The sequence below is a fragment of the Haliotis rubra genome, unplaced genomic scaffold (assembly GCF_003918875.1).
Source record: "Haliotis rubra isolate DU_JTF1 unplaced genomic scaffold, ASM391887v1 Scf313, whole genome shotgun sequence".
NCBI classification, from domain to species: Eukaryota; Metazoa; Mollusca; class Gastropoda; order Lepetellida; family Haliotidae; genus Haliotis; species Haliotis rubra.
The window spans coordinates 380426-406645 of NW_025766984.1; the positions used below are offsets into that span (position 1 = coordinate 380426).

Below are 26220 nucleotides of genomic sequence, written 5' to 3' on the forward strand. Positions count from 1 at the left end.
TGATGTAAGTGAAATACTCTCGAAATTAGTGTGAAACTTAAACTCACTCAACTTATTTTTAGTTGATATAAACAAACCAAAAGAGTTAACATGGAAACTCATGTGGGTTTTTGATTTGACTGGTGATTTTTTATATGTTTTTTCCTCCTGCCTTTAGAATTTCTGAGGACAAAAATCCATAAAACAAGAAATTATATTGGTCTTATTATATCTGCATTATTATTACTCCAGTCAATAGAAGACTGTCCACTGTTTACATTTTCAGCCCCCTTGGGAGTCTAAATTCCAATCTGCTTGTGAGATGTTAGACGCTATTACTCGCATAACTATCTCATGATACTGGGTACCCATTTACTGCTGGAACAGGGACATAGTTTGAACAAAGTCACTTGCCTAAGGTGACATCACAGGTGCTTCAGTGTGGGGCAAATCAAAGCCACAAAAACCTTTCCAGAAATTGCTGATGCCATATGTGAATAGGACCTTTCAGTGAACAAATACACTTACTATATACTGCTTGGTTGCATTGTTGGTGTTGATGTGCCCATAGACTGAGGAGGTGTGGCCTTTAAAGATGACAGCGTTGATCTGAATTCTGCCCACTCCTCCATCTCCTCCACAGCCCCCCACTCCACCATATCCCCCCCGCCCTCCACTGGCCCACAGCCGGTTGTGACCTATGAGATAGACTGTGTTTAGTGAGGGAACAAACACATTGTTTAAAAGAGAGAGCTGAAGTTTTCGCTTAAAAATCTGCCCTTGCAGTTTGAGGACTGCACAGTTTTCCATAAGTTTAATCCATTCTTTGAGTGATGGATTAATTGTGGTTTTGTCGACCAGCAGAACATCAAGGTTGAAGAACACTGCACAATATGTTGCAGCTTTCATTCAGACCAGTGGGAACTTATGCTCCAAACTGGTGTTTGTATCACTGATGATCATATCTTAGGGACTGTTCAAAATTTATGGCAAGGGGAGTGATGATGATTCTTATGGAGAAGCATGTACAATGTGAGTGAACCCCCCCAAATTTATGTACAATGTAAGTGACACCCCCCTGCATGTCATGTACAAAATCAATGACCCCCTTCCCCCTTCCCATATTTTTTAGAGCCATAATTATTTTTTTTTACAAAATGACCCCCAACCCCAGAACAAAATGGGAGATCCACCCTTAAAATCAACATCACACCACCCCCCCACACCCCCACACCCCAGCCATAAATTATGAATGGTCCCTTACGGTGACTACTACAGAACACATCCAACATCTGTCAGACAAGGACTTGAGTAGTGGACACCGAGAACATTGTAAATATCAATATGATCTGTATGATTCTGTCAACTACGACACACAGAGAATACATATCAGATGTTCAGCTGTTCCTAGTGGGATGAAAATCCAGGTCACATACCAACATCAACAACATTTCCTGTCATGTAAAGACTGCCGCCACTGCCGCCACCTCCTGGACCAGACATGTCCCAGCATGCACTTGTGCTGCTGCCTACGCAGTTCTTCGGGTTGGAGGCTTTGCATGATGCAGGGCATCCATTACAACTGCAGCAGACATTTTTTGTTGTTTGGATACTTGTGAAACGACTTCAATATCATACATATAGGGAGGTGTAAACAATAAATCTGGCATGCACACTGTGGATATCTGTTAAAAATCTATATTCATATCTCCGTGAGTGAAAAAAACCAACATTGTCAGTCCCTATGAATAATCAACAATAATGACCTCAGTCTTCCTGTTCAATGACAGACAAATGTAGACACCAATAGGAAATCAGTGATATCTTCCTATGCAATAACCAGTATACAAAATAGGTTCATGTTTAACTGGTTTTCAAAATGGCCAACATGCAGAAGGCAGTAGGCAAAATGATAATAAAAATATACAAATAAAGCATGAGGTCACATACAGGATGACTTTACTTCAAGAAAACAGACAAAATTCAAAAGATGTAAAGAAACATGTAAAATGACACAGGTATATAAAATAATTCCTCTTCTTACATGAGAATGGAATGAAAAAATAAACTAAAATATAAAGAAAATGTTAACTCTCTAGTTACTGACCCAGTTTGAGTGAAGCTGTCTCCCTGTCCAGTCTCCCCGGCCACTGAGATGGAACCAGTGACTTGGATGTTGCCGGTTGAATACAGCACTATAGCAGCTCCGCCGTTACCCCCACGGCCACCTGGTGGACAAAACAGGAGGTCAGTTGCTGGGAACTGTTAAATCAACTATTTAACATTCTTTTCGTAGTGAACTCATCAACAGGATGCATGACTTCTTACACCAAATGGTTTATCTTGCTTGCAGACCTTTCAGCATTTGGGATTTGTGGCAAATAACAGGTAAGTCTCACCTGGAGGTGTGTGACTGAGAGCAGGTAATTCTCACCTGGAGGTGCGTGACTGCATACAGGTAAGTTTAACCTGGAGGTGTGTGACTGCGTACAAGTCTCACCTGCAGGTTGAGTGCAGAGGTGTCTCACTGAGTGCAGGTAAGTCTCACCTGGAGGTTTGTGACTGAGTGCAGGTAAGTCTCACCTAGAGGTTTGTGACTGAGTGCAGGTAAGTCTCACCTGGAGGTATGTGACTGCGTACTGGTAAGTCTCACCTGGAGGTGTGTGACTGCAGTACAGGTAAGTCTCACCTGGAGGTTGTGTGACTGAGTGCAGGTAAGTCTCACCTGGAGGTTTGTGACTGTGTTTGTGGGACTGCTGTACAGGTAAGTCTCACCTGGAGGTGTGTGACTGCGTACAGGTAAGTCTCACCTAGAGGTGTGTGACTGAGTGCAGGTAAGTCTCACCTAGAGGTTTGTGACTGAGTGCAGGTAAGTCTCACCTGGAGGTGTGTGACTGTGCAGGTAAGTCTCACCTGGAGGTGTGTGACTGCGTGACAGGTAAGTCTCACCTGGAGGTGTGTGACTGCGTACAGGTAAGTCTCACCTGGAGGTGTGTGACTGAGTGCAGGTAAGTCTCACCTGGAGGTGTGTGACTGCGTGCAGGTAAGTCTCAGGTAAGTCTCACCTGGAGGTGTGTGACTGAGTGCAGGTAAGTCTCACCTGGAGGTGTGTGACTGCGTGCAGGTAAGTCTCACCTGGAGGTTTGTGAATGCGTACAGGTAAGTCTCACCTGGAGGTGTGTGACTGCGTACAGGTAAGTCTCACCTGGAGGTGTGTGACTGAGGTCCTTGGCATTGCCCCCACTTCCTCCTCCTGACCCCATGTATACTTTGGACATTGCTGTGTCTCCGTACACTGTGCCACCAGAACTCCAGCCACTGCCACCATTAGATCTCTTCACCGGGCCCTTTCTGTGGGTGGAGTCATCAACAAACGTCTGTGTCAAACTGGATCTCTTGCATTGAGTTGTGTCAAATTTTTGTTTCTGTTGAACTTCCGAATGCTAACATGTATATCATTAATTAAGGTGTGTCAAATTCTTAGTAGCCCCCAACTCAAATTAAAGACCAAAAGGATTTGCATTCAAGGAAACTGTAATGTTTTCAGCAATAAATTATGTTGTGGTGTTAAGATCACCCACATTCAACCGATGCTGGCCATCTCACCTCAATTCAGTCAGCTCTAATAACATTCCCTGGGATTACCAACAGAGTAGTCGATAGCGGAAATGCTAAAGCCTTCCATTGTCCATGATAAACAAAACCGACATATCTCACCCTGCAGTCCCATACCCTCCTCCAGCCCCTGGTCGGCCATATCCCTGGGAGTCAATATGGCCGCCATTGCCACCACCACCACCTCCCTTGTTGGCTGCTGTGCTTCTTGTGCCCGCTCCTGTCACAACAAACCATTGTATACAGACCTTAGCATTTCTGAGTCCTGTGTTAGGATTCGGAACAGAAACCTTTATATCCAAAGATCGATGCAATTGTCCAAAACACCAGTGACCATATAATAGAGGGACGGCCCTACCCAACAGTTTATCACTAACCATCAGTGCTACGGCCTGGCATGTAACTGATACACATCGACACCCTGCTGCCAACTACACATGCGCAACAAATGCGCAGACATTCGCAAATGAGCACTCTGGTAACCACGTATATGGTCTCTGAAAACACCAACAGAATCTGAATTTTGAAAGTCAAGGTGACTCCATGGCCACCACAATAATGGGTTGTTGATATTTTGTGTGATTTCCAGTTATACCAGGGCTAAGTACTTATTATTTTTAAAAGTGACAATATTAATTTTAGAAAGGCAATTTGACATATAAAATGTTGCTGTCTGTATTGGCACCAGGGAGAAATATATATCAATGACCTTACACGTGGTAAACAATGTTACAAGCAGTGATTGCTAAAATTCCATATGAACATGCTCAGACCCACGTTTGGCGCCAATGTAGCGGCCATACAATTCCAAGTCCTATGCTGGGATTCGAATCACAGCCCTTCTGATCTGAGGTCGGACACCTTGTCCACATGACCAAAGAGGTTAAGCCCGTCAGCAAGCTCACAAGGAAAGGATGTCATCTGAAGGATGACTCCATGCCCTGCTACATATTGACATAATAACAGCAAAGTCATTCCAGAAGTGGATACAGCTATATCATGAATTTCATAGTGGTCTTCAAGGACAGATAACTCATGTTATGAGACCGGTAAATATCCATGATATTCCATGAGGCAGGATTTCCCTGACCAAGTTGTAGGCCAGCGTGTATAAAACCACCGTGCTTTTGGTAGCTAGTATATACCTACCATTTATGGATTCTCCCTGCATGCCATCTTGTGAGGGGAAGGATGCCCCCCGTGCTGCTCCTCGGTAACCAGCACCCATCCCATTCAGGTAGCCGTCAATCTGTATACTCTGTATAGACATAAACACCCATCACCACCCTCATCCATCAATTTCCCTTTAAGATAACTTCAACTACAACATGTTGAATGAATATGACAGACTATATTTGATAACATGAAACTGAGATCATTAAGTCAATAAAACATTTCAATATTGTTACGAGAGTATGTTTTTTGTAATTTGTAATATCATTGATTAAGTGATAGTTATTATGGGTCACAATGTTTAAAGTTTTGAGTGTGGGTTTGGATCGCATCTCGCATCATTTATGTTTAATGGCTATAGTATTTGTAGCAGCACGCCTTTTTGATAGCGCTTCTGAGTTGCCTCCCTTGGCTGGCTTTATTTTGTTTTGACTTCCGGATCTTGTCACATCTTGTGTTTACGATGGCTTTCGTGAACGTTCTGAGTGGATAATGATGGAGCCTAGCTTTGCTAGAGCAATATAAAGGCTGGTTGTTGCATTGTGCGACAGACTTTTCACATGACTGGAGCTACATACATCTGTCTGCCATCATCGAATTTGCTCAACATTTCAAGACTGATCATGCTTGCCTATTCGTCTACTTTCATTGTAAACAACCTTCAATCAGTATATCTGCTCTCACTGTAAATGTCAAGACTCTGGTGAGTTAATATCTAATATTTGTGACCCAATATTTTAGAATTGTGACTCAATTGCATTGTACTAGTAATCTGTATTGTCATTCATTGTAGCTTGCTCATTGTTTGTTCAATATATTATTGAATATGTTAGACTTGTCTGTGTTCTATTTTGCTGGACTTTTAAACCTTTCATCATGGCAATTTATTAACCGTAACAATATTTGCAATTAAAACACCTCAATGGTTAGTTTTATGTAAAGCAAAAGCATACTTCAGAGTACACTTCAAAGATGCCCCCAGATGTTCCATCATATTTCTTGATGTAGGCTGTCACTCCCTTTGGTATGACGAACTCACTTACATTGCAGTGAGTACCTGGAGTGAAGACAACGTTTGAAATGTAAGAGGAAAGTCAAACAATATTTATTTGATAGCTCTGAAGACTATCTCATTTATCTCACATAGAATAAAATCTCTGTGTGCATGGATTTCAGTTGCATGACTTTTGGACTTGTGTGTTTAGACTTTATAAACTGAACGAAAAACTGAGTATACAATATACCATATAGAATATTATTACTGACATGCTATAATCTGTGTTTATAACATACCATACAGAATGTCATTACTGATATGTAATAATCTGTGTTTATAACATACCATACAGAATGTCATTACTGACATGCAATAATCTGTCTCTATTATACCATACAGAATGCCATTACTGACATGTAATAATCTGTTCATAACATACCATACAGAATGCCATTACTGACATGTAATAATCTGTCTCTATAACATACCATACAGAATGCCATTACTGACATGTAATAATCTGTTCATAACATACCATACAGAATGCCATTACTGACATGTAATAATCTGTGTTTATAACATACCATACAGAATGCCATTACTGACATGTAACAATCTGTGTTTATAACATACCATACAGAATGCCATTACTGACATGTAATAATCTGTGTTTATAACATACCATACAGAATGCCATTACTGACATGTAATAATCTGTGTTGTAACATACCATACAGAATGCCATTACTGTTATGTTATAATGTGTGCATAGAACATACCAGACAGAATGTCACTTTGGGCTACCGTCCAGTCATCACCGCCGTGGTCGATGCCATTACACGGCACCTTGATGCCCTGTCCGAGCTCATAGTGTGCCACAAGTCCATTATATCTTGCCTCAATCTGGCAACACAGATTGCTTCTTTTACCAAGTGAGAAATGACATAATTCTCCTTGTCTAAGACTACAGTGTACATTAAAAAAATCACTTGACATTTCTAATTACATCTTGTAATTCTAAAAGGGAAGTAGTTGATTTAAAACTGGTGTCTAATGTCTGAAATTTATTTTTTTAATGTACTCTTAGTTTCATGTCAAATTTGCTGATAGAATACCATTACACATAATGTCACTGAGAAACAAAACCATAACTAGTCTTGGTGATAATGTCATATGTAATCTGTAACTCGTTCAGCTTTACACACAGAGTACTGCAAATTGTTTTTAAATTCCAAATTGATTAATATGTATTTCTCATATGACAAAATGAAAGTGTCCAGTGCTATCAAAGGCACATAAAACTTGATGTTTTTCAAAATAAACTGTCAATATATAACCTTATAATGTTTTAATTTCATATTAGTATTTTCAATTAAATTTGGTCTAAAACTAAATTAGTATTTCTGACAGGTCCATTCGCCCTTCACTCCAGCCCTGGACAATGTGTGACTGGTCTTATCTCAGAATACTCACTGTAGAGTTGACACTGCCGACTGGTCTTATCTCAGAATACTCACTGTAGAGTTGACACTGCCGACTGGTCTTATCTCAGAATACTCACTGTAGAGTTGACACTGCCGACTGGTCTTATCTCAGAATACTCACTGTAGAGTTGACACTGCCGACTGGTCTTATCTCAGAATACTCACTGTAGAGTTGACACTGCCGACTGGTCTTATCTCAGGATACTCACTGTAGAGTTGACACTGCCGACTGGTCTTATCTCAGAATACTCACTGTAGAGTTGACACTGCCGACTGGTCTTATCTCAGAATACTCACTGTAGAGTTGACACTGCCAACTGGTCTTATCTCAGAATACTCACTGTAGAGTTGACACTGCCGGTCACACTCATGCTCTCTGTGATCGCCTCGATGCCTAGGCTTCGTTTCCAGACCTTCACCGACTTAAACAAAACAATTCACCCATAAATGCCAATTTAACTCATCAAAACATTGGCATCTTTGTCACAGCAACATGAAAGAAAGTGTAGACTTTCCATTCCCTATATTCATGATGTTCTAGATTTACATAAACACTGATAGATTATTTGTGATACTTTATTCCTGCCGCTGTTGATTACTTGTCACAATTAACATGGTAACCAGCAAGAAGCGAATGTATTCCTGGGTCACTTCATGGATAGATGGTCTGACGCTGTGAAAGCAGGCTACCATAGCAAGACAGAGAGAATTTTCGTTCATCACAGGTTTGTGAGGTCATGAAATTATTATTAAATGTGAATTAATAATTTAGTTTGTGCAGCAACTAGTTGCATTTTCAATATTTTGTACATTTTGCCCTCTTTTGAATTTCTATCTGCCGTACATGTGTCACAGTATCTGTATATACTGGGCTGCCTTTTCCATAATTTGTCCATTGCGCATTCTTCGTGTTTTTGTATTACTGAGTTTCCTCTTACCGAGCTGTGTGCCAAATGCACATTTTGTGCCAAATTGAATTCAGTCAAGTTAAATGTACTGGTAACCTAGCTTAACAGTAAAACAGCACCATCTCCTGAATGTTTCCATCCATACCTTGATCATCCCCTTGAAGGTTTCCTGTTTGCAGCAGTAGGAGTTACCGATCCTGAAGCCAAGCGTCGTCGGTAGTGAATATGGGAGATTCTGACAACAACAATTTATCAGATTGGATCTGTTTCAAAAGCTCAGCTGCCCGATGGATGTATTGCTGAAAGCTAGCAGTGTAAAAGCCCAGTGACAAGAATGATAGAGCGAGTTGAGTATAACACCACAATTAACAGTGTCATACCACAGCAAGTGAGCTTTATGGGAAAGGAAAACCCTTGTGCAAGAGGCCTTAAATGGTTCTTGAAATCCATGGATCAAGTTCTGTAAAACCTAGTTAGAAATATACCCACAGAGATCTGAGACCCAAACCCAGAGGTGCATATCTGATAACACTGAATGAACAATCAAATCTGAATATCACTGAATTATACTGAACAACATTAGAAACGCACCACCCATATCATACGGAATATCCCTGTCAGACTGAAATGTACCTATGATATCTGAGCATCGTCGGTGCATTTTAGTGTGGTGCATTTCTAAGTTTGTTCATTATATATATATTTTGCAAGGTTTGATTAAATTTCTTGATGGTGGCTTAAAAAGATACCGTTCCATACACTTCCAATGTCTGTTCTATTTGAAGCAAATAAAGGATGTAATAAGTCAATGTTTGAGCATATACACCTACTTTGAGAAATGTTTAGAATCCATGTGTTTTCGATCCAGTCAGCTAAGTCACTCAATACACTGGACTCAACCCAAGCTGCTTCCCTAATCTCTTTTCTGACACCAAACAGTTAATGTTTAGTATTTGTCATGGTTTGATGGAGCCATACCTACCGTGGTACTCTCAGGTTGCCCAAAGATTGAACTATACTAAATTAAATATTCCAAAGTAGAGTCAGCATGGTTCAATTTCCGGGATTCACCAAGCAACTTAGATTACCTGTTGTATCTTGTATTCTTCATACTGTATCACTAACTTATGAATGGCGTAGTACTATGAACGCTTTGTGGATAAAGAACTGCTTGCACAGAGCGATCTTAGCTCTAAGACTATCTTACGTCTATGTTATAGTCCGTTTGACCTCATTTTAGTCCGATGAATTGCTAAAAAACACAAAATCTAATAATTGCAACAAGGCCAAATTTTGCACAGTCCCATGAAATCGACAGACCAACTCTGATGATTTGTCTTTTTGGACCCCGAATATAAAAGCTGTTTAACAAATAATCATTATTTTGTTGTCACTTTTCGCTATATTTATGAGGGGGGACCACATGCTGGTAGAACAGCCAGGGATTCAACAAGCATGTGCAGTGAAATTTCAATTTCACATGTACAACTCGCACACCTGGTTGTTCGTAAGAAATAATGAAAAGTGACAACAAAATAATGATCGTTTGTTAAACAACTTTTTTTTCTGGTGTCTAAAATTATGAGACAAATGATCAGAGTTGGTCTGTCGATATCATGTGACTGTGCAAAATTTGGTTTTGTTGCAATTATTAGATTTCATGTTACTGAGCAATTCATCGGTCAAAAATTAAGTCAAACAGACTATAGAGTATGGTCATTATGATAATTGAAGCGCTAAGAACACTTTGTGCAAGTAGGTCCATGTTCCAGGTGGCCAAGCTTTGCACTGAAATACAGTAGGTATATCTCCTATAGTCCGTCATACAGAACCTGAAGCAAATATATCCCAGAAAGCCCACGCAAGTCTAGAAATTATTATTTTTAATTACTTATATGCTTAATGCTATCAAACTTCCAAACACAAAACAAAAATGAGTGAGTGAGTTTAGTTTTATGTTGCACACAGCAATATTCCAGCTATATGGCAGCGGTCTGTAAATAATCGAGTCTGGACCAGACAGTCCAGTGATCAACATCATGAACATCGATTTATGCAATTGGCATACCTGATGATGTTAGTCACCTCTTATGACAAGCATGGGTTGCTGAATATCAATTCTGACCTAGATCTCCACGGGTATATATTATGTTACAAATAAATGTACAAACAGACCCTGTGTATAACTTTGTCCTCAATAAATGTTGTCTGAACCAGAAGCGTGATGCTCTGGGTAACCATCCTGCTCAAGGATGTCAAGAGGCGCTGGGAAAAACATCAACATGTCTCACCTGAACAGTGTTGATCTGCTTGCCGTTCAGGTAGAGAAATGTGTTAGTTCCATTGTTGGCAACAGCTAGGAGATACCATTTCCCCATAGTGTAGGGAGTTGGAGCAAGCAGAGACGTGGTGCAGTGCCTCCCAGAAGTAGGGTAGTAGTAGGCTAAGAACTTGCCGCTCTGCATTGCCAGACCGAAGTCACGACACGCAGACACTCCACCAACAATAGTCTGTCAACAAGAACATGTGATCTAAACAGAACAACTTCGTAAACAGTCATGTTTAGGGTGTAATTACTGGGGACATTCTAAGGCTGAAGTTACTTGATAGGTATGCAGAATATTCCAAAGTGTGCTACTGTCCTGCATTTCTTCACCATTTTACCCAAAATAAAGACACAAAAGGCTTAGAAAAATATATCTCAAAATAATAATTTGTGATAAACAAGAGGAAAGCCTGACATTGTGTCCTGTTTCTGTACAATGTCAGATGTCACGTAAAATACTGATCCTGTCATATTAGTAAATGATGGACTTCATCTCAAGTTTAAAGATACAGTTCCTACAGAAACACGAACATGCCTCTGTATCACAAGAACATTCACAACATTAGCATAAATCACGAAACATCAAGTAGATAAATAAACTAATGTTGGACAGTGAGTGAGTGAGTGAGTTTAGTTTTACGCCGCACTCAGTGTAGAGATTTATTTGCTTTAAGTTTTTATAAAGATTTTACGTGCGCTTCACGCAACTATCTGTTGCCTCAACAAGGCCGGAAGTTATGGGGCAGATAACTCTAATAGCTGCGGTGACCTCGTGGTTGTGAACGGAGAGCTATGAACGTCTGCTGCGGTAGACAACATTCTACTTTTCACTTTGCACACCTACCTTTGTGGAGAATAATGGGCCTAAAATTTGTAAGCATTGTTTCTTTTTAGTATTGCAACACTTTTCAAGCAATTTTGTCAGGTATTATTAATTTTAATGGTAAAGTGTTTTCTGTAAACTTCAACTTGACGAGCACGAGCACATGGTTGTGTGTCACCTATTTTTGTGCCACTATGAAATCATTGTTTTATTGGTCTTACACAGACTATTATGTAATATGTGTTTGTATATCATTATTTGCAAGGTTTTATGCTGGATATTTTAACTAAATGTTGTTTTTCTTACTTCTTTAACCAGCTTGAACCTACTACACAGAATAGTCAACTCAAACAATAAACTCACAAGTTCAAGATTAAAGGTCGCCCAGTTATTTATTCCCACACTCAGCAATATTCCAGCTCTATGGCGGCGGTCTGTAAATAATCGAGTCTGGACTAGACAATCCAGTGATCATCAGCATGAGCATCGATTTGCGCAATTGGGAACCGATGACATGTGTCAACCAAGTCAGCGAGGCTGACCACCCGATCCCGTTAGTTGCCTCTTACGACAAGCATAGTCGCCTTTTGTGGCAAGCATGGGTTGCTGAAGACCTATTTTACCCCGGATCTTCACGGGTCTAATGTTGGAAAGTAATCTAAGTAGAGAAATCCAAATAATTTGGAACTGGCACCCAAATCATTATGTCCTTCTCTTCAGGCACAGACATAGTACTAATACTGTTCACATGGCATTGTAAGCATATCATCAAACATCAAGGATCTTTAGGTCAACTTGTCTGTATGTAAACAGAGAAAGGTGTCTAAATGAGCAGAAACCTTACATATAAAGACAAGCGTAACTGTTTGAACGTGTGATTTATACATTATGTAAAAAATATCAACCTAGTTATTACAATTAGTAATGAGGAAAGCAGTACATACCCTCCTCCGTGAGTCTGAAATTGTTGGGTACAACCATGCTGCTATAGTGTAGACTGTCCCAGGGTTCCATTGTCCCAGATCAATATAGTCATTGTATCCGTCAAACTTAGCTCCACATGCAAAGGGTGGTCCAACCTGCCAAATAGCATAACAACAGGGCACATGTGACATACATCATTGGGCATAGATATACATCATTATATAACACCGAGAGCTGGGCCATGATCCACAGGTAACCCAAACTGTGTGCAATCAGTTGAGATTGTGCCATGACTAGCATCAAGATATTACCATATCACAGTTGTTGAACAGTGGTGCGTGACAGCAGTATAACCTTATGCAGTTGTATTTTTGGCATTACACAAGTTTGGTGATGAATAAGGGTACTTTCTTCACTCCATGTCTGTGGTTGTGTTCACAGAGGTTGTGTTCACAGACATGAATAAGACATGATACTTCTTTTATTTGTATCTAGCACTTTCTAGTTTGTAACTGCTCATATATGACTAGTCCATGATAGATCTACATTATTACTCCGCTCAGTAGACTGGTGTGCACTCTGTTATAATCTCATCCTTCTGGATAGTACCTTTGAGGAGCAGGATGGTTTTCGGTCATATTACCATCTCTTCCTACTGGGTACCCATTCACTGCTGTGTTTAACCCACAGACAACAATATCAGAACATCACAGACATTGTGGTGGCTCGGTGATTGTGCAAGCTACTTGTATCACTGACAACTGTACCACAGACCTCTTCAATCTTGCTGTTCAACTCTGTCATGAGGGTATAGCCTATTGGGGTAGATCTAAGTAATAGTCATGTTCTACAATGGTAGACAAATGTTATCAATCAAGTTTGAACAGTTTTGTTCATTGGCATGTTGTCTGTGGCAGTATGGGGTTAGATCAATGGCGCGGTTTTCCAAGGGTATTCTCACCTGGTTGCTGTTGATACAAGAGCTGAATGTGAGCCCTGTGTAGGTGAAGGGGAAAAGACAATGGTCTCCAGCATTGTCACCTCCATAGGTGTGGACTGATTTCTCTGGCACGGCCATACAGGTGCCTGTAACAAGAACTCAGTAACTGTCGAATAATGCTTTAAACATTGTCCAGACAATCCAAGGTCTGTGACAACACATGTTGTACCCATTTGAATTGAATCTAAGAATTGCAGGCATGAAAAAAATTAACAACAATTTAATGCTGCTTTTAGACAAATTCCAGCCATTTCAATAATTGAGTCACATGAGAATCTCTATAATTTCTCTGCAATGGCTGGTAGAAACGATGTGTCACATCCCCAGTTACCTGCTCCACATGCACTCCTGTTGTTGTGGTCCTCGTAGTAGCTGCAGTAGTCAAACAATTCACAGTGGTCACCGAAGTAGGCCACAGGACAGCTACACGTCCCTGTCACCTTGCTGCACGTGCCGCCATTCAAACACCCACACAGGTACTCTGGAGGAAAAACATCCTCTTGTGAAGGAAACAATGACAGACAATCTGGGTACACAGACACACAATCAGGGAACAATGACACACAATAAGGGTACACAGGCACACAATAAGGGAACAATGACAGACAATCTGGGTACAAAGACACACAATCAGGGAACAATGACACACAATAAGGGTACACAGACACACAATCAGGGAACAATGAAAGACAATCTGGGTACACAGACACACAATCAGGGTACATAGACACACAATCTTGGAACAATGACAGACAATCTGGGTACAAAGACACACAATCAGGGAATAATGACAGACAATCAGGTTTACACAGGCACACAATCAGGGAAACATACAACAGCAACAATGACAATTAGGGTACAGACACACAATCAGGGAACAATGAAAGACAATCTGGGTACACAGACACACAATCTGGGTACATAGACACACAATCTTGGAACAATGACAGACAATCAGGGTACACAGATACACAATCAGGGAACAATAACAGACAATCAGGGTACACAGACACAAAACCAGGGAACAACAACAGACAATCAGGGAACACAGACACATAACCAGGGAACAATGACAGACAATCAGGGTACACAGACACATAACCAGGGAACAATGACAGACAATCTGGGTACACAGACATATAACCAGGGAACAATGACAGACAATCAGGGTACAATAAGAGACAATCAGGGTACACAGACACAAAACCAGGGAACAATGACAGACAATCAGGGTACACAGATACACAATCAGGGAACAATAACAGACAATCAGGGCACACAGACACATAACCAGGGAACAATGACAGACAATCAGGGTACACAGATACACAATCAGGGAACAATGACAGACAATCAGGGTACACAGACACATAACCAGGGAACAATGACAGACAATCAGGGAACAATGATAGACAATCAGGGTACACAGATACACATTCAGGGAACAATAACAGACAATCAGGGTACACAGACACACAACCAGGGAACAATGACAGACAATCAGGGTACACAGATACACATTCAGGGAACAATAACAGACAATCAGGGTACACAGACACATAACCAAGGAACAATGACAGACAATCTAGGTACACAGACACACAATCAGGGAATAATGACAGACAATCAGGTTTACACAGGCACACAATCAGGGAACATTGGCAGACAATCTGGGTACACAGGCACATAATCAGGGTACACAGGCACACAATCAGGGAACAATGACAGACAATCTAGGTACACAGACACACAATCAGGGTACATAGACACACAATCTTGGAACAATGACAGACAATCTGGGTACACAGACACACAATCAGGGAATAATGACAGACAATCAGGTTTACACAGGCACACAATCAGGGAATAATGACAGACAATCTGGGTACATAGACACTCAATCTGGGAACAATGACAGACAGTCAGGGCCTAGATTTCTCAGAGTACAAAGCTCTTAAGGCTCAGAGTAAGATACCATTGGGTAACAATGAAGTGCCAACAATACATTAACAGTAACTAGGGTACACAGACATCTTAGGTACACACACACACAATCAGGAATAATGACAGAAAATCAGGGTTTACACAGGCACACTGGCAGACAATCTGGGTACACAGGCACATAATCAGGGTACACAGGCACACAATCAGGGAACAATGACAGACAATCTAGGTACACAGACACACTAAATCAGGGTACATAGACACACAATCTTGGAACAATGACAGACAATCTGGGTACACAGACACACAATCAGGGAATAATGACAGACAATCAGGTTTACACAGGCACACAATCAGGGAATAATGAAAGACAATCTGGGTACATAGACACTCAATCTGGGAACAATGACAGACAGTCAGGGCCTAGATTTCCGAAGCTCTCTTAGCGCTAAGATAGTCGTAAGTGCCATACATTAACAGTAACTTACGACTATCTTAGCCCTACGAGAACTTCGAAAATCTAGGCCCAGGTTTACACAGGCACACAATCAGCGAACAATGACAGACAATCTGGGTACACAGACACACAATCAGGGAACAATAACATTCATTCAGGGTAATATATGGGGACAATGACACACATTCAGGGAACAATGATGGACAATCAGAAAACAATTTGACACAATTAAGGCGCAATGCATTCTCAGAGTACAAAGATACAGACTCAGGCTACAGTGACACAGAGAGAACAGTAACAACCAATCAGAGTACAATGCCACACAATGGGTAACAATGAAGCACAATTAGTGAACAATGAAACACTCTGGGAATGAAAATATTCAGGGAACAATGAGACTCAATCTGAAAATCAATGGGCCAATCACTGAACCATGATTCACAATTAGAGAACAATAACACACAATCAGGGAACCAAGTCCTTATAGGGTGTGGCCATGAAACAGATCAGACACACAAAAGAAAGCCCTTCAAATTCTGATGGATTTCGACTGGAAAGCATTCCTTCAAAAACCTCAATGTATCTAAATGTGTGACCCATCAACCCCTGTAATAAATGACCAGTCCCAAAGATCCCAATTTTAGTACTGTCCTGAGACTCTTACCAAGTATCTGAACAGTACAAGTAAAAAGCACAAAAACTTGCAATGACTCACACAACCAATTTCAAAATAACTTAAAAGATGACCTTGACCTTCAAGAGATAAAGCACAGGTCTACATGTGGTAGGATTTGTAATGATGCCTACACATGCAAACATTCATGGCTTTAGAGATAAACATGCCTTAGAAACTGATGATGATAAAACCATGTTTCATAGAAAAACCTGAGAACTGACCTTGACCTTTCACTTATGGTGACAAGAGCCCTTCCCATGAAGGACATCTAGCCTCAGAGTATATAGATGCCTTGATGTGTTTTATAAAAGTGTGTCTATAATAAACTCTTTGCTTGCATCAACATCATGATATTCAATATAAAGTAAGAGCCAAACTTATTACTGACGTTTACACCTTGCTTGCACTGTACATGAGCTGCAGCCTGAGATTGAGCACTTCCTGTTGGCGACATCCATTGTTCCTGCACCCTGTCCATGGTTGTGCTTGTTACTGAGATATAAACATATATACATACCATATTAACTAGTATATAAACATCTTTCCAGTTATGTGCAAATTATAAATGTCATGCAGAGCTGTTGCAGGATTTATAACATTTAACAAGATAGTTTCTTTGTACATCAGTTTGGAACACAATGCATGGGCGGATCGGGTTGGGGGGGGTTGGGGTTGGGGTTGGGGTTGGGGTGGGGTTGGGTTTGCTTGTCAGGGTTCGACCCCCACCTTATGAAAAATGACTTAAGACCATTGTGCCATAGTGGGTGTCAGGGGTTCAAACCCCTGAACCCCCTTCAAAGTTCCTGGATCTGCCCATGCAATGGAATATGTAAAGTAGTGAAAATAGTGATTGTTTTTTGTTTAATGTTTATATTTATATTCCAGCTATGTGATGACAGCCTTTAAATAATTGAATAAGGACCAGGACATCATGAGCATCAAGATTTGCAAAAAGAAATGATTTCATGCATTATCTAAGTCAGCAAGAGTGACCACGAGATCCCATCAGTCACCTTTCATGACAAGTATTGGTTTCACTCACCTGTCCCAGACAGAGCAGCCTACAATATCGGAGCCCACAGGGCATATTACCGTCTGCTTGGACGTCCCAGTTGGTGCTTGGTTGTACAGGAAGACAAAGCCTGGGTCACCATAGCGACATGTTACTTGTGGCTGAAATACACCACAATCAAAGGAATTATGGTCAAGAGGAAAGAGTGTGTGTTTTTCAGGTAAATATTTTTCAGGTATACTTATATCTGAAGAAGATCCCTTAAGCTAAGAGATTTCAACTGTAAAATTCCTGGTAATAAATAACTGAGATAATAAAGGTATGTCAGTAGAGTCCATGATCTTTCCAAAGACTATGTATATTTGGACAAATCTTCTCTGAACAATCTACCAAATGGTTGACAACATTGTCAGTCTGACCTTCCCTGATGATGTGGTGCAGCTGTCGGCCTCAAAGCGAGCTCCAGAACACGTGGAAGAACAGGAACACTGTTCAGGCTGCATCCCGGCAGGGCAGTCCGACCCATCCACATTGATGAAGGCTGACAAAAACACAATCAAGCTCATTGCATGGTAATACCATTAACCGAATATATTCATCTGTTGATCTATGTCCACTTAAATCATAGCCCTATCAAATCACCACTATTCCTTGTGTAGAGTTATGTCCCTTGGGTACACCAGAGACCTATGATCACAGGGGTTCGAATCACTGTTTGGACAATAATTTTTAAAAATAACAAATCTATATTTTTGCAACCATATATATGTCCACATAAGGTTGTTAGATGTTCATGCTGTATGCACTATTTTATTGCATTTAATGCCTAAAATAATTTTACTCACCATGAAAGAATTTCCAAAACCATGTTCGAGTTTTCCAAACATATCAACTGTCAAAACAATATTCCGCAATAACCGCACACATGGAAAATGACCAATGAGAGCCGTTTTGTGTTCCGAGTCATTCCGCGATTTTCGGACAGGGTCGATGTTTACCGAAGGCCGGCCAGACGTTTGTTCAAAACGGAGGGTAGTGTAAAAGCGAGGGTCAGTGGTCAAATATGAAATGCAGTTAGACAAACTGAATACGATGAGCAGAAGGCCAAAAGAATAATCTACAAGCTCAACACATTGTTTTGTGAAAAGGGCGGTGGGTAGCCTAATGGTTAAAGCGTTGGCTCGTCACCCCGAAGACCCGGGTTCGAATCCCCACACGGGTACAATGTGTGAAACCCATTTCTGGTGTCCCCCGCCGTGATGTTGCTGGAATATTGCTAAAAGCGGCGTAAACCAAACTCAGTCAGTCAGTCAGTTTTGTGAAAAAATGTACGGTTTGATTGAACGCACGTTAAAATAGTCGGGCTGTCCGGTTTTCGATCAGGCTTTTAGCATCGCAAGTGTCACCCCTTTGTGTATTTTATGTAATGAGTGTAGCGGGAGAATTCTCACAAAAATCCATTTCTTCACCGACCTCGTTCAAATTTGAAACATAAGGTACTCATAACATATAAAAACAATATACGGTTGCAAAAATATAGATTGTTTATTATTTTTAAAAATTATTGTCCAAACAGTGATTCGAACCCCTGTGCCTATGATCAAGGGTTCCAATCGTGGATCACCCCTGTTATATTTCAATGTTAGTCCACACAATACCTGTATTTCATCATATGGCTGGGGTGGAGTGGGACAGGTTTGGGGTTAAGGCTTTCGCAAGTGACGCTATAAACCCAGGTTCAATTCCCAAAATGTGTACAATGTGTGAAGCTCATTTCTGGTGTCCCGTGCCATGTTGGCCATTCATAACAGTGTAACTAATTTCTCACTCACTCACATAGCTCATATGTTGCCGAGTGCATAGTTTAGCAAGTAACAAAACAAATATCACTGATCACACCCTTCGATTATATCGGAACACTGAGACCCTATAATAGAAACAGAAGTGTATGATAACTTACATTGCAGCTGATCGCAGCGTGGTCCAACGTACCCCTTCGGGCAGATACACTTGAAGACCATCTCTGACGTCGCCACGCAAGAAGCCTCATTGTGACATGCACCACTAAACAAAATATTTCTTGTATCCTTTCCATGGCCAAAACATATTGAAATGTAATGATTTCCAAGTTCCAAAAGGCTGGTATGGTATATCTTTGGGGGAGAATAGACAATCTGTTATTAAAAGTAATAAAATATCATCTTGGAAAATGTCAGATCCTCTTCCTCTTATGAAGGTTTTCATTTTGGTTGTGTGAATCGATTAATATAGATAAATATGACAGATGAGAGCAGCTGTAGCATGTTAAACTGCAGCATGATAGGTACATTGGTACAAAATATACAGACCGATGAAAAACATAATGAATATTTTATAGACTTAATTCCAGATTAATTCATCTCTCAAAAAAACATACCAGCATTTTGAAAACTAAATTTTCATTACCGGTATGTTTAAAAACATAATCTGGTTCTCTTGTACACAAAACATGCCCAGTAAGGATATTGGATAGCAAGAGCTGATAAGTCATTACACCAGGATATTTCAATAAATCAGGAAATGCACACTTGAAAAACGTTGGTATAGGTCTTCAATATCACTTCTTAATCCAGTTTGGTATTCTTCTTTCACTCACTCACTTGCTCTCTCACTCACTCACCCCACTCTCTCCCTCCTTCACTCACTTGCTCCCTCACTCCCTCCTTCACTCATTCCCTCCCTCCCTTCAGTCCTTCACTCCCTTATTCTCTCCCTCCCTCACTCACTCCCTCCTTCACTCCCTTATTCCCTCCCTCACTCACTCCCTCCCTCTCTTACCCACTCACTCCCTCCCTTCTTCACTCATTCCCTCCTTCCTTTGCTCCTTCACTCACTCCCTCACTCCTTCACTCCCTTATTCCCTCACTCACTCACTCCCTTCTTCCCTCCCTCACTCTTACTTGAGGCATGGGTGTTTGCTGACAAGTGCCAGTTTGAGGGCTTTGACTGATGGTGATGACTTGAGGGCAGGAATACATGATCCAGGCATCCCCCCCACAGCTTCCTTGGGTTATCTGGTCCTGTGCTGAAGGTCACATGTCAAAATAGGCAGTCATACATAGAAATTTCTCAAACTCATCATGACACTTATGAAAATATCAACCATCAACACAAGAAACAGAATCATCATCAAATCTGGGTATCTCACTTGTCAGTCATGTAATATCAACACAAGATGGTTGGTCAGTATAATGATAGATTATCTGATTGTATCATCACTTATTTTCCTTGTTACAACTGACTCTTTGAAATACAGTATTGGTGTTTGCTTACAGTAAGAAGGGTTGAACCAGCAGTTTGCAGAACATTTCATCGACCTTTAGTGTCAGAGCTTGCAAAATATTTCACCTTATGAAATAACTTGTACTGCCCCAAACTACTTTGTAGTATTTCTAGATCATCCTTTTCAATGGCCAGTTCTGATGGGATGATAAAGGTCTGATTAATCACAGCTACTACTTTTGTCTTGGTGGAGTTGGAATGGTAAGGTGAAGTTGTGGGTAGGAATACATGCTGACATTGTTTTTCATAGTTATGAAAGTATTTTGAATTGTAGAGCACACTTTGTGTACTGCTGAGCTTTACCTGTAGCATATACCGAGATCCTGTAGGCACCCCCGCAGGTCTGGGCAAAGTCTCCCTTACACTTGGAGTTACATTCCGTCTCCTTAGATGCTAAGGCATAGCGGGTGTGGCTGTCTCCACAGTAACACTCATCAGTGTACTGAAATGGGAAGCAGATATAATACTCAGCATGGTGTCAGTGTAGAATTGCCTACCTCTTTGGGGACCAGTCATTTATTACAGAGGTGAGGTGAAACTGGGTTTAACGTCGTGCTTGAGAATATTTTGCTCATATGATGACGTGCATGCGTGTGTATGTGTATGTGCGGCTGCTTGTACTAGCCCAGACTGAAGCTGTTTTTATAGTGCTAGCCAACTGAGATACCATGCCTCAGTGAAGCATGAATACCCCACTCAGACATATTACACTGACTCCGAGACGACCAGTCCTTGTTGTACCCATTAATGCCGAGCGCCAGGCAGGGACCAACAAATACCATATTTTCACGTCTCTTTTGGTATGACGTGGTCGGGGATCGAACCCGTGACCTTCCGCTCTCCGGGCCAATGCTCTAACCACTACACCATGGAGGGGGTCTCATTTATTAGTGAAGGGCTTGGCATAGGCTTTCTTTCAAATGGTTCTAAGAGTGGAACATCATCCTACCATAAACCTGAATCCTAGCACGAGTCCCACGACAGACCTGAGCCTTGTCATGAATCCCACCACAGACCTGAGCCCTGTCATGAGTCCCACCATAGACCTGAGCCTTGTCATGAATCCCACCACAGACCTGAGCCTTGTCATGAGTCCCACCACAGACCTGAGCCCTGTCATGAGTCCCACCACAGACCTGAGCCCTGTCATGAATCCCACCACAGACCTGAGCCTTGTCATGAGTCCCACCACAGACCTGAGCCCTGTCATGAGTCCCACCACAGACCTGAGCCCTGTCATGAATCCCACCACAGACCTGAGCCCTGTCATGAGTCCCACCATTGACCTGAGCCTTGTCATGAATCCCACCACAAACCTGAGCTCTTGTCATGAAACCCACCACAGACCTGAGCCCTGTCATGAGTCCCACCACAGACCTGAGCCCGGTCATGAGTCCCACCATTGACCTGAGCCTTGTCATGAATCCCACCACAAACCTGAGCCTTGTCATGAAACCCACCACAGACCTGAGCCCTGTCATGAGTCCCACCACAGACCTGAGCCCGGTCATGAGTCCCACAAGAGATCTGAGCCCTGTCATGAGTCCCACCACAGACCTGAGCCTTGTCATGAGTCCCACCACAGACCTGAGCCCTGTCATGAGTCCCACCACAGACCTGAGCTCCTGTCATGAGTCCCACCACAGACCTGAGCCCTGTCATGAATCCCACCACAGACCTGAGCCTTGTCATGAGTCCCACCACAGACCTGAGCCCTTGTCATGAGTCCCACCACAGACCTGAGCCTCCTGTCATGAGTCCTACCACAGATCTGAGCCCCTGTCATGAGTCCCACCACAGACCTGAGCCTTGTCATGAGTCCACCACAGACCTGAGCCCGGTCATGAGTCCCACCACAGACCTGAGCCTTGTCATGAGTCCCACCACAGACCTGAGCCCTGTCATGAGTCCCACCACAGACCTGAGCCCTGTCATGAGTCCCACCATTGACCTGAGCCTTGTCATGAATCCCACCACAAACCTGAGCCTTGTCATGAAACCCACCACAGACCTGAGCCTTGTCATGAATCCCACCACAAACCTGAGCCTTGTCATGAAACCCACCACAGACCTGAGCCCTGTCATGAGTCCCACCACAGACCTGAGCCCGGTCATGAGTCCCACAAGAGATCTGAGCCCTGTCATGAGTCCCACCACAGACCTGAGCCTTGTCATGAGTCCCACCACAGTCCTGAGCCCTGTCATCAGTCCCACCACAGACCTGAGCCCTGTCATGAGTCCCACCATAGACCTGAGCCCGGTCATGAGTCCCACCATAGACCTGAGCCCGGTCATGAGTCCCACTAGAGATATGAGCCCTGTGATGAGTCCACCACAGACCTGAGCCCTGTCATGAGTCCCACCACAGACCTGAGCCCTGTCATGAGTCCCACCAGAGATATGACCCCTGTCATGAGTCCACCACAGACCTGAGCACTGTCATGAGCTCCACCACAGACCTGAGCCCTGTCATGAGCTCCAACCACAGACCTGAGCACTGTCATGAGCTCCACCTCAGACCTGAGCCCTGTCATGAGCTCCAACCACAGACCTGAGCCCTGTCATGAGTCCCACCAGAGATCTGAGGCCTGTCATGAGTCCCACCAGAGATCTGAGCCTTGTCATGAGTCCCACCACAGACCTGAGCCCTGTCATGAGTCCCACCAGAGATATGAGCCCTTGCACGAGTCCCACCACAGACCTGAGCCCTGCCATGAGTCCCACCACAGACCTGAGCCCTGTCATGAGTCCAACCCTAGACTTGAGCCCTGTCATGAGTCCTACCACAGAGGTGAGCCCTGCCATGAGTCCCACCACAGACCTGAGCCCTGTCATGAGTCCCACCACAGACCTGAGCCCTGCCATGAGTCCCACCACAGACCTGAGCCCTGTCATGAGTCCCACCACAGACTTGAGCCCTGTCATGAGTCCCACCACAGACCTGAGCCCTGCCATGAGTCCCACCACAGACCTGAGCCCTGTCATGAGTCCCACCACAGACCTGAGCCCTGTCATGAGTCCCACCACAGACCTGAGCCCTGTCATGAGTCCCACCACAGACCTGAGCCCTGTCATGAGTCCCACCACAGACCTGAGCCCCTCCACAGTCATGAGTCCACCACAAACCTGAGCCCTGTCATGAGTCCCACCACAGACCTGAGCCCTGTCATGAGTCCCACCATAGACCTGAGCTCTGTCATGAGTCCCACCACAGACCTGAGCCCGGTCATGAGTCCCACCACTGACCAGAACCCTGTCATGAGTCCCACCAGAGATATGAGCCCTTGCACGAGTCCCACCACAGACCTGAGCCCTGCCATGAGTCCCACCACAGACCTGAGCCCTGTCATGAGTCCAACCCTAGACTTGAGCCCTGTCATGAGTCCTACCACAGAGGTGAGCCCTGCCATGAGTCCCACCAGAGATATGAGCCCTTGCACGAGTCCCACCACAGACCTGAGCCCTGCCATGAGTCCCACCACAGACCTGAGCCCTGTCATGAGTCCAACCCTAGACTTGAGCCCTGTCATGAGTCCTACCACAGAGGTGAGCCCTGCCATGAGTCCCACCACAGACCTGAGCCCTGTCATGAGTCCCACCACAGACTTGAGCCCTGCCATGAGTCCCACCACAAACCTGAGCCCTGTCATGAGTCCCACGACAGACTTGAGCCCTGTCATGAGTCCCACCACAGACCTGAGCCCTGCCATGAGTCCCACCACAGACCTGAGCCCTGTCATGAGTCCCACCACAGACCTGAGCCCTGTCATGAGTCCCACCACAGACCTGAGCCCTGTCATGAGTCCCACCACAGACCTGAGCCCTGTCATGAGTCCCACCACAGACCTGAGCCCGGTCATGAGTCCACCACAAACCTGAGCCCTGTCATGAGTCCCACCACAGACCTGAGCCCTGTCATGAGTCCCACCATAGACCTGAGCTCTGTCATGAGTCCCACCACAGACCTGAGCCCGGTCATGAGTCCCACCACTGACCAGAACCCTGTCATGAGTCCAACCCTAGACTTGAGCCCTGTCATGAGTCCTACCACAGAGGTGAGCCCTGCCATGAGTCCCACCACAGACCTGAGCCCTGTCATGAGTCCCACCACAGACCTGAGCCCTGTCATGAGTCCAACCCTAGACTTGAGCCCTGTCTTGAGTCCTACCACAGAGGTGAGCCCTGCCATGAGTCCCACCACAGACCTGAGCCCTGTCATGAGTCCCACCACAGACTTGAGCCCTGCCATGAGTCCCACCACAGACCTGAGCCCTGCCATGAGTCCCACCACAAACCTGAGCCCTGTCATGAGTCCCACCACAGACTTGAGCCCTGTCATGAGTCCCACCACAGACCTGAGCCCTGCCATGAGTCCCACCACAGACCTGAGCCCTGTCATGAGTCCCACCACAGACCTGAGCCCTGTCATGAGTCCCACCACAGACCTGAGCCCTGTCATGAGTCCCACCACAGACCTGAGCCCGGTCATGAGTCCCACCACAGACCTGAGCCCGGTCATGAGTCCACCACAAACCTGAGCCCTGTCATGAGTCCCACCACAGACCTGAGCCCTGTCATGAGTCCCACCATAGACCTGAGCTCTGTCATGAGTCCCACCACAGACCTGAGCCCGGTCATGAGTCCCACCACTGACCAGAACCCTGTCCATGAGTCCATCAACTGACCTGATCTCTGCATGTGCCCAAGCACACAGTGGACAAAGATACATCAGATCCACTCACCTCGACTCCAGCATACCGGTAGCTGTGCTGTTTGCAGTGACTGACGCAGACATCAGGTGTCAAGGTGGACGATCTTATGAATGCTGATGGCAGCAGACGGACATGCGCATCTATGAAGCATCCAATGTAAGCTGGAAAATATGAAACAAACATAAGGAATGAATTCAGTATGGCCAAATACAGTTCTGGCAGCTACAATGAGTTCAAAGGGAGTTTTAGTTCTTTGTAACCATAGTTCATTGCAAAAATATTCATTAAAATATTCAGTAAGTGGTAGGTACCAAACAACGGTTCATTATATCCATCAATTCGGCGTGTGTTTTTTTCCAGTTTACTGTATCCAAATAACAATGTATTTATTACTTCTTGAACCTTAATTATAAGTTAATTTTCATTACAGTCAATCAATGTCTTAATACATTTCCAGGATTAAGTCACAGGTGATAAAAGTCGAACCTTACAGGAACTTATTCCATGTGTGTGGTACTTACTGTAGTTGGCAATGAAGGCTTGTCCCTGGACGGGACCGGGCTTGCTGTACTGTCCAGTCCAGGTCCACTGGACGTCTGGACTCACAACAAATGGTGTGTCAGACAAGTCAATCTTGAAGTTTCCATGTGGTGTACAGTTGAAGGAACTAGAGAAGCTGTCCCCAGCACATCCATAACTGCAAGAGTGAGTGAGTGATGAACGATGGAACCCTCACACCATTTACATCATAGCATGCCACTAAAATGTTAGAGTAATTCAAACTCATGCATGTCACACTTTAACAGAATTATGTAATTTTCTGAGTAAAATTGATATTTTATACTTATCCTGACTCATGCTTATTTGCT

General features: G+C 43.3%; 1 protein-coding gene across 1 annotated transcript in view; it reads right to left on the minus strand.

Moving 5' to 3' along the window:
- LOC124283352 overlaps window positions 1-26220 on the minus strand; it is a 78867-nt gene that overhangs the window by 33099 nt on the left and 19548 nt on the right. The window contains exons 4-25 of the mRNA XM_046719392.1: window positions 25873-26048; window positions 25382-25512; window positions 20943-21081; window positions 20258-20382; window positions 19279-19405; window positions 17738-17859; window positions 17349-17479; window positions 16695-16798; window positions 13561-13710; window positions 13191-13315; window positions 12250-12384; window positions 10448-10666; window positions 8302-8391; window positions 7590-7670; window positions 6544-6667; window positions 5721-5824; window positions 4744-4852; window positions 3697-3814; window positions 3185-3330; window positions 2087-2207; window positions 1416-1561; window positions 508-677 (exon numbers count right to left, since the gene is read on the minus strand). Of these exons, the coding sequence (XP_046575348.1) occupies window positions 508-677; window positions 1416-1561; window positions 2087-2207; window positions 3185-3330; window positions 3697-3814; window positions 4744-4852; window positions 5721-5824; window positions 6544-6667; window positions 7590-7670; window positions 8302-8391; window positions 10448-10666; window positions 12250-12384; window positions 13191-13315; window positions 13561-13710; window positions 16695-16798; window positions 17349-17479; window positions 17738-17859; window positions 19279-19405; window positions 20258-20382; window positions 20943-21081; window positions 25382-25512; window positions 25873-26048 (2893 nt within the window). The remainder of the gene's footprint in view (window positions 1-507; window positions 678-1415; window positions 1562-2086; window positions 2208-3184; window positions 3331-3696; window positions 3815-4743; window positions 4853-5720; window positions 5825-6543; window positions 6668-7589; window positions 7671-8301; window positions 8392-10447; window positions 10667-12249; window positions 12385-13190; window positions 13316-13560; window positions 13711-16694; window positions 16799-17348; window positions 17480-17737; window positions 17860-19278; window positions 19406-20257; window positions 20383-20942; window positions 21082-25381; window positions 25513-25872; window positions 26049-26220) is intronic.